Source organism: Camelina sativa, chromosome 2 (genome assembly GCF_000633955.1).
Source record: "Camelina sativa cultivar DH55 chromosome 2, Cs, whole genome shotgun sequence".
Lineage (NCBI taxonomy): Eukaryota > Viridiplantae > Streptophyta > Magnoliopsida > Brassicales > Brassicaceae > Camelina > Camelina sativa.
The window spans coordinates 22578432-22588268 of record NC_025686.1 but is presented as its reverse complement, the minus strand read 5'-3'; the positions used below and the strand labels follow the sequence as shown (position 1 = coordinate 22588268).

General features: G+C 38.0%; 1 protein-coding gene and 3 pseudogenes across 1 annotated transcript; all 4 read left to right on the top strand.

Moving 5' to 3' along the window:
* LOC104733170 (FBD-associated F-box protein At5g56380-like) lies at positions 1738 to 3478 on the top strand. Its single transcript, XM_010452779.2, has 4 exons — positions 1738 to 1787; positions 1938 to 2843; positions 2925 to 3059; positions 3162 to 3478. The coding sequence occupies exons 2-4, from the start codon at positions 2001 to 2003 to the stop codon at positions 3432 to 3434; spliced, it is 1251 nt and encodes a 416-aa protein (XP_010451081.1). The 5' UTR covers positions 1738 to 1787; positions 1938 to 2000; the 3' UTR covers positions 3435 to 3478.
* LOC104733160 lies at positions 4167 to 5648 on the top strand (annotated as a pseudogene).
* On the top strand, positions 6353 to 7806 carry LOC104755686 (annotated as a pseudogene).
* The window catches only part of LOC104755660, an 11321-nt pseudogene continuing 9758 nt past the window's right edge, over positions 8275 to 9837 (top strand).

Below are 9837 nucleotides of genomic sequence, written 5' to 3'. Positions count from 1 at the left end.
AAAAAAAAAAATTGCATAAGTTAAACAACCGGACACATCAGCACAAGATCAGGGCGAGAACTGATCTTAATTAAGATCGTTTCATCTGATCTTAGGGCCACTGTTCACTAAATTTGATTTTTTTAAGGCCCAAGATCAGGTGAGGTGTTCCCCCAATAAATATGGCCTTAGGCATCCATATCAATATCATCATTAGCTTCGTTCCACTGCAACGCGTCTTGATAGGCCTTGATCACAACCTCTTGTACCTCACCCTGTTTACCCTGAAACACCACTGTATTTCTGTACTTCCAGACGTTCCATAAAAGCCATGGGATCACTGATCTGATTTCCTCAGGAACCACTAGATCTTGAATCACCTTTTCAAGATGTTCCGAGTTGTTCTCTACACTACTCTCTGAGAAACCCCCCGAAGGTAACGGAACGTTGGCTAAGGCAAAGGTCTGACGGGCTACATGACATCCAAACAATGTGTGTCCTATAGTTTCCTTCGCAGCTCCGCAAACAAGACATCGATGATCAATACTAATACCCCTAGACGCAAGTCTATCTGCAACCGCTAAAGCACCTGAAAGCATTCTCCACAAGAAAGATTTAATTTTAGGGACTGTCTTCAACCTCCATACCTTAGCTTTCAATTTGTTAGACCTAATTATCTCTTCTGGCGGCTTCTCATAGAGTGAAGGCAAGGTTCTGGACAGCCAGTATCCACTCTTAACAGTATAGGCACCAGCTTTATTATAAGGTCAGATAAATCAGTCTGGTTGACCTACTGCAGCCTTCATTGCTAGGATTCGTTTAGAAAATCATCAAGATTTTAAAAAAAACTTTTTAAACAATCTCTTAGAATCCTTCATTTTTTACTTTCTAATTTTCTATGATTTTAAAAATCAGCAAGATTTTAAAAAACATAAAATCATTAAAATTCTATTTTAATCCTAAACCAATACCCCCTAAGCTATTGAGCAACTTAAAACTGTAATTAAATTCGTATTTATCAGTGTTCTAAAACGCGCTATGCGGTTGCTACGCGGTGGATAAACGCCTAGCGCCTAGCCGTATATGCGGGTGCCTAAGCGGAATGTAGGCGAATTATATATTTTAGATATATGAATATATATTTATATAAAAATAATATATATATATATATAGGATGAAAAGTTATACACTTTAATTTTAGAAAACATAAAACAAAAATATAGTATCAAATATTATATTCAATAAACTCTTATCTATCAAAATAGTTTAGAATCTATAATAATCTCACATTTTAAACAAAAAAAAACATAATCGATTCAAAAACTTGTAAAATTGACAAAATGTAAGTTTATACTTACTTTGGAACCAAATTAAATTTCATAAGTTTAGACTTTAGAGGCTAATTATAATATTTATTAGAAACAAAAATATTATTTTAAAAAATATTTAATTACAGTATTTTTTACTATTTTAGTCAACATACCGTCTAGAATCCGTACAGGCGTCCGCGTAGACCGCATAATGTCCGCCTAAACGCTATTAGGCGTCCGAATTATTTAAAACCGCCTAAATTACCGCATAGCTAAAATTCGAGACGCTCGGTCACTGCATAGCGTATAACCGCCGCCTAGACATCCGCGTAGGCCGCATTTTAGAACACTGGTATTTATCCAATATATGCCGAAAATTTTAATATCAAAAACAGTATTTAATAATTATCTACCAAGAAAAAGGATTTTATTTTATTTTGTTGAGACCATCGTCGTCCTCAAGTTTCTATTAGGGTTCATAGGAGACGAAGGAACAGAGTAAGTCACTGTCTTCTTTTGTGATCTCTTCTTACTGTACGATTTTGAAACGAATCACTTCGTAAAAAATACTGTCTTTGTTTCACTTCTGTCGCCTTCCAATCTCTCTAATGCTTTTCCTGGTATGTCTGGTTCCTTTTCATGGTGTAGGTTAATCGAGAAAGCATTGAGATTCCCTTTCTCTAACATTCGTCTCTGGTTTTCCAAAATCTAATGGATATAATCAGTCACTTACCTGACGATGTCCTATTGAAGATTTTGGCATGCCTTCGGACAAAAGATGTTATGCGAACTATGCTTTTGTCCAAACGCTTCAAGTCTCTCTGGATGTATGTACCAAAACTTGAATATGATGATACCACTCACTTTCCTAGACCTCGGTATGATTATAGAATATTTCGGCAGTTTGTGGACAGATCTTTGATGTCATTCAAAGGTCAGGTTCTTCAAAGTCTGTATCTCAGACTAGGTAGAGGGTTCACAGGTGGAGATGTTGCGATTTGGGTTAGAAGCGCGTTGAAACGTGGTCTAGTTGAGCTGAAACTCGAATATTCGTACGATTACAATCCCAGGCCTCAAATTTTTCCAACAAGTCTATATACAACATGTGAAACGCTTGTGGTTTTACAACTTGTAGATATTGATTTGAATGTTCCTGACCTTGTTTGTCTAAGGTCTCTCAAATCTTTATCCCTCAAATATGCGAATTACTCTGACCCGCATTCTTTAGTTAGACTTTTGCTCAATTGTCCTGTTCTTGAAGACTTGTTCATACTAAAAGGACCTCATACCAATGGTCTGATTTTCAAGATTGTAGTGCCTTCCTTGAAGAGTTTATCTTTAGATTATCTTGGAATGAAAGAACTTGAGCTAGTTGCACCTTCTTTGAGATACCTGCACATTTTAGATCGTTCGCCTGGCCTTTTAGTTAGCAAGGGTTTTAACTTCAGTCAGGTGGTTAAGGCCAATTTTGATATTATTCTTAGCGGACCCGAGAAGCTTCTGCATTCTCTTGCTTCAGTCGAGCATCTTCGTTTATGTTTATCAGCTTCAGAGGTAACTTTTTGGTCTCTTTGTTATTATTCTTTCAGCCTTAAATCTCTCTGTCTTTGAGTTTCTCGTATCCTTGTTATGCAGGTTGAGTATCCTGTTGGTATTTGCTTCCATAGACTCAAACATTTGGAGGTATGTACATGCAAATCAGAGTGGTTCGATTTGTTCATGCATCTGCTCGAAGATTCACCTACCTTAAAGGTTATCAAAATCAATCAGGTGTGTTTTGTTCTTTATCTTCTTGAGTCAGATTTGTGTTATTTCCGCATAAAATGATCCAATGATTTACTGAAAATTGCAACCCTATTGATTTTATATTAGTGTCATCCCGCTGCTAAGGTGCGGCCTTATTGGAATCAACCGAGCTCTGTTCCAAGATTTATGTCCTCTAATCTTGAAATTTTGGAGTGGATCAAATACGAAGGAGTGCAAGAAGAGCAAGAGCTTGCGACATATATCTTGAAAACCGCGGTTTGTCTAAAGAAAGCGAGTTTCATCGCTAAATCCAATGATGACAAGACGAAACTGCAGATGCTTCAGGAGTTATCCTTGTCGCGAAGGGCCTCATCCACGTGTGAGCTTCTATTCAGCTGAAATATTCATGCTAATCAGTGATCACTCTTAGATCAAAAACATGTCTTCTTCTTGTGTTTTATTTTTTATTTTTCTGATGACAAATTATCTGATTCCACACTCTTTAAAAGTGACAGTATAATTTTTTCCTTTTCTCTTTTTGAGTTTGTTAAAGTTTGTAACGTTACTTAGTCATTGCTTTATTAGCGTCATTGTTTTGAAATTATTTAGTAGTGTCTAACTGCGCTAATAGAGAAAGGGTTGAATTTTCTTCTATAAAAAATACTCAAAATAACACATTTGACCATGACGCTAAAACAATGTTTAACCTAAACCTGAAAAAATGTAATTAAACTAGTATAATTTAAATTGTACGATTTTTTTTTCTATAATCAATAAGTAATTGTGTTGTACTTACCTACGTAAACCTGGTGAAGTTAGGGCTTTAGTCATATCAATTACTAGGTTGGGCCAAATTCGAGTTGGGGTTTGTATCTTTGTATATCAATATATATTTGCCCAAATGTTTAACTTTAATCAATGAAACTATTACTGACCAAATTGGGTTTACCATCGCCGCCTAAGTTTTCCATTAGGGTTGAAGAGACCACAAGGGACAGAGTAAGTCTTACTGCCTTCCCTTGTGATTTCTTCTTGTTCCATCGTCCACCAATCACTAATCAGGTTTGGCCTGAAATTCTTATCGTAATCTCTTGTCCTTGAGTTGATTCGTCTCTAGTTTCGGGACTCTAAATGGATAGAATCAGTCACTTATCTGACGATGTCATATTGAAGATCTTGTCATGCCTTCGGACAAAAGATGTTATGCGAACTATGCTTTTGTCTAAACGCTTTAAGTCTCTCTGGATCTCGGTGCCAAGACTTGAGTTTGATGAGCTCACTCACTTTCCCGACCTTGGGTTTTGGGGATCTGATCAAGATGATTATGGGACTTTTCGACGGTTCGTGGACAGATCGTTGATGTCACGCGAAGGTCATGTTCTTCAAAGTCTGCATCTCAAGTTAGGTCGACATTGCACAGATAATGATATTGAGATTTGGGTTCGAACCGCGGTAAAACGTCGTCTGATAGAGCTGAAAGTCAAATACGCGTTAAAACATGGCAGGCAAGGTTTCTTGCCAAAGACTCTTTATACTTGTGAAACACTTGTGGTCTTAAATCTGGAGAAGGGTTGTTTGGATGTTCCTGAACTCGTTTCTCTAAGGTCTTTGAAAACTCTAACCCTCAAATCTATGAAATACTCTAACGAGAATGCTCTAGTTAGACTTTTACCCAATTGTCCTGTTCTTGAGGACTTGTTGATAGAAAAAAATTGTTACCATCAGACATTCCCGCTGGTTTTCAAGATTGTGGTGCCTTCCTTGAAGAAGTTATCTTTGCTTGACGCTGGAATCACAGAACTTGTGATAGATGCTCCTTCTTTGAAATACTTTCACATTGTAGATCGTTCTGGTGGCCTTTCATTTAGCGATAATATAAACATCCATGAAGTGGTAGAGGCTAATGTCGAAGTCATTCTTCTGAACCGATCCGAGAAGCTTCTACATTCTCTTGCTTCAGTGAAACACATTCGTTTGTGTTTTTCAGCTTCAGAGGTAAACTTTGTTGGTATTTTCGTAATTTGTTCTCCTAGCCTTATTGAGCATTATGATGTTGCTCGTTTGTTTTATACTGTCTCCTCTCTCCTGTCCTTTCTGAGGCAGGTTGTGTATCCTGTTGGTAGTAGCTTCCCTAGACTCGAACATTTGGAGATATGTAGTTGCAAATCAGAGTGGCTCGATCTATTTATGCATTTGTTCGAAAATTCACCTAGCTTAAAGGTGGTCAAAATCAAGAAGGTGAGTTTTATCATTAGTTCCATTGATCTATATTTGTTTTTAACGTTGAATTTTATATTCTTATTCTAATGCACTGTACATTGCTTATGGATTCATAGTGTCATCCTGATACGAATCCCCCCCCGCCCTCAGATGAAGAAACCTGATTCTGTTCCAAGATGTTTTTCGTCAAATCTTGAAACTTTGGAGTGGATAGGGTACGAAGGAACGCAAGAAGAAAAAGAAGTTTCGACATATATCTTGAAAACAGCAGCTTGTTTAAAGAAGGCGAGTTTCACAGCTAAATCGAATAATCCCAACAAGAAACTGCAGATGCTTCAGGAGTTAGCCTTTTCTCCAAGGGTTTCATCCACTTGTGCGCTTGTATTTAACTGAAAAGTTCATGCTGATCACTCTTTAGACCAAACCTCTTAAGAGGCTTCTCCTCAACAAGTCTTCTTTTCTCCCGTTCTTTTGACAAAACCATCTGATTCTGGCCCTTAAAGAGTGACAGTCACCAACTTCTTTTAGACTTTTGATGTTAAAAAGTTGCAAATTTTTTCCTTTCCCTTTGTTTTATTTATGCAAAGACTTTTGATGTTAGACTTTTGATGTTATAGAAGATTATAATGGTTGAAAAACAGGAGGAGGTGAACATAAAGGTTCACCCCTAAGTATTTTTCTTTAAAGTATCATTATTACTAAAAAAACAAATAGTATTATTTAAGGAAAAAGAATATTATGGTTATTAATAAGATGGTTTGAAAAAAAAAAAAAAGTTATTAATAAGATCATCGCCGTCCTCAAGAGTCATATTAGGGTTCATATGAGAGGCTCTGAGACTAAGGAACAGAGCAAGTCATTATTCGTCCCTTGTTGTTGTCTTCTCTTGTTATTCTTTGATTTATGAAACAAAACACTTCGAAAATCCCAACTTCGTTACTTTTATGCTGCAATAATTCGGAGTTTAATCATCTTTCAATCTCTCTAAGGGTTGATTCCTTTTCATGTGTAGGTTTTAGGTTTACTAGATTTCTTGAAAGTCAAGTAAGTGAAAATAAAAAACCCTTGTTTCCTTGAGCCTAAAGGGATTGTTTCCTATGGATAGTATCAGTGACTTACCTGACGAAATCCTATCGAAGATATTATCATACCTTCAGACAGAAGATGCTATGCGAACTATGCTTTTGTCTAAACGCTTTACGTCTCATTGGTTGTTGGTACCAAAACTCGAATTTAATGATAGAGATTATTGGGGATCTGATGGTGTTCTGAGTTTTCGACGGGTTGTGGACAGATCGTTGATATTACGTGAAGGTCTTGTTCTACAAAGTCTGTACCTCAAGTTATTTCGAGTGTACGCATATGATGATATTGCCATTTGGGTTGGAAGCGCGGTGAAACGTGGTCTAATGGAGCTGAAACTTGAAAACGTTCACAACTATGATGGGCGGGGTAGTTTTCTTCCGAAAAGTCTATACACTTGTGAAACACTTGTGGTCTTGAAATTGCGAAACGGTAATTTGGATGTTCCTGATCTCGTTTGTCTAAGGTCTTTGAAAACTTTATCCCTCAATTCTATGAATTACTCCAACCCTAGCTCTCTCCTAAGACTTCTACACCATTGTCCTGTTCTTGAAGACTTGTTCATACAACAAGCTTCTAATCGTTCTGCGCGCTGAGTTTCGAAATTATAGCGCCTTCCTTGAAGAAGTTATCTTTGCTTGGCTCATATGAAGCTTCTGGTGGAATCAAAGGACTTGTATTAGATGCTCCTTGTTTGAAATACTTGCAAATTATAGATCGTTCGGGTGCTTTTTCGGTTAGCGGGATTGTTAACGCCAATGCTGTGGTGAAGGCCAATATTGAGGTTATTCTCAGCCGACCCGAGAAGCTTCTGCATTCTCTTGCTTCCCTTGAGCATATTCGTTTATGTTTATCGGCTACGGAGGTTATTGTTCTTTCAGCCTTAATAAATCTCGGTCTTTGTGTATTTATACTGTCTCTTATATAGTATTTTTTTTTGTGTAGGTTGTGTATCCTGATGGTAACTGCTTCCATAGTCTGAAACGTGTGGAGGTTTGTACATGCAAATCAGAGTGGCTAGATCTGTTCATGCATCTGCTCGAAGATTCACCTAACTTAAAGGTTATCAAACTCAGTCAGGTGTGTTGTTTAATCAAATAGTACTAAATCCGTGATCTATATATATTTTCTTTAGCGTTTAATTTCAATTTCTATGATGAAACTGATGCATTGTACATTGCAACCTTACGGATTCTCAGTGTCATTATTATGTTAAAAATGCCCGGTCTCACTGGAATCAACCGGGATCTGTTCCAAGATGTATGTCCTCAAATCTTGAAATTTTGGAGTGGATAAATTACCAAGGAACGCAAGAAGAGAAAGAGCTTTCGACATATATCTTGAAAAACGCAGTCTGTTTAAAGAAGGCGAGTTTCACCGCGAATTCGTATAATGATTCCAACACGAAGCTGCAGATGCTTCAGGAGCACGAAGGATTTCATCCATTTGTGAGCTTGTATTTAACTGAATAATTCATGCTGATCATCACTCTCGGACCAAACCTCTTCAGATTCTTTTTGTCGTCAGCTTTTGCTCTGTTTCTTCTCTTCGTAGTTGATTTTTTTCTTCTTTGTTGACTTTCACCTTTACTTTGACGCTAGTTTGACTTCTTGCTTTACATAATTAAAAAATGAAGAATAAAATAAAATATTGTCTTGATAACAAAATTAAATAAAATAAAATAAAAGAACAGAAGAAAGAAAGAAAAGAGGGCAAATTTTAGAATTAGGGTTCTTCTTCAGTGTGACAACGGTTTGATTTCCTTGCCATTATCGAGTAACACAGCAACAGGTAAAGCCATTTCTTAATTCATTTAAAAAGCACCAAACTTTGAATTTGTATCCTTGGTTTCTTACTCAGGTTCATCATTTTGTCTCTGATTTTGTTCTCTCTGTGTTAACAGAAAAAGCTTAGGGAAGATGTCTTGAACACCAATATGGACCGTATCAGTTTATTACCCAATGATTTCCTATTGCAGATACTGTCATTGCTTCCTACAAAAGATGTCTTGAACACCAATGTTCTGTCTCAACGATGGCGGTATCTGTGGAAGTTAGTGCCTAGACTCGAGTACATCAACGTAGACAAGAATGCTGATTATGTGAGTTTTTTTGCGGTTTGTGGATAGGTCTTTGTTATCAAACACTGCACCAGTCTTAGAGAGTTTGCATCTCCAGTTAGGTAGAGAATGCAGCCAAGTAGATATTGGGTTTTGGATTAGAACTGCGGTGGAACGAGGCTTGCGTGAGCTGAATCTTGATTATTTATAGTTATACGATCGAAGACCCTATCAGATTGCCTCAGAGTTTGTATACTTGTGGAACACTCGTGGTATTGAAATAAAAACACGTATCTCTTGTGGATGTTCGGTTCCCGGTATGTTAAATGTTATTTGTTGTTATCTTGACTAAGATTTGTGTATATCGTCAAGATACTCAATCTCTTGTACTATATATGTGAGACCTATGATCAATAATAATCAAGCTTTCACAAATCTCTACATGGTATCAGAGCTTATCTGATCTTAAAACCTAAATTTTTTTTTTCTTTCTCTGCCTCCTCCTTTCTCCTTTCTCTAAATTTTTTTTTCCTCTTTGTTCTCCGTTTTTCTCCTCTGTTCGCAATGTCCAAAGACAGTTCTTCTGGCTCGGCTGAAACAGCCCCAATCTTCAACCCCTCCAGTCCTAAATCTGCGTTGATCTCCCTCAACATGTCCAACATCACCAAACTGACTCCGACAAACTTCATCACCTGGAGGCTGCAAGTTCGTGCTCTCCTTGAGGCACATGAGCTTCACTGGTTCATCGTTGATGAACCCTGTATTCCTGATGAAACCATCAAACCCTCTGATGGCCCTGCTGTTCCTAACCCAGAATTTGCAGCATGGCAGCGACAAGACAAGATGTTATACATCTCTCTTCTTGGCTCACTCTCCCTTGCGGTCCAACCGATCGTTGCCAGAGCCACCACATCTCTTGCAGTCTGGCAGATTCTCCACCGTACTTATGGGAAACCATCTCGTGGCCACATCAAACAACTCAAACAAGAAATCAAAAACATCACCAAGGATACCAAATCCATCAATGAGTACATGCGACTCATTGTTGACAAAACCGATCAGCTCGCTCTTCTCGGTGCAGCCATGGAACATGAAGATTTGCTTGATGTCATTACTAGTGGTCTTGGTGATGACTACAGAGCAATTGTGGAAATGGTCAATGGTCGTGATGTTCCTATTTCCATTGACGAGCTTCATGAGAAGCTCATCAACCGAGAGAATACCTTGCGTGGTGAAGAAGTCATCAACAATTCTTCCCCTGTCATGGCCAATAATGCTCAATTCCGCCAACAATCAGGACGTGGTGCATCCTCTGGCTCTCGTGGTGGCTACTCTCGTGGTGGTTACTCACCTTCTCGTGGCGGATTCCGTCCACCTCGTCCCTACCTTGGAAAGTGTCAGATTTGCGGAGTGCAAGGTCATGGTGCGAAACGCCATCCG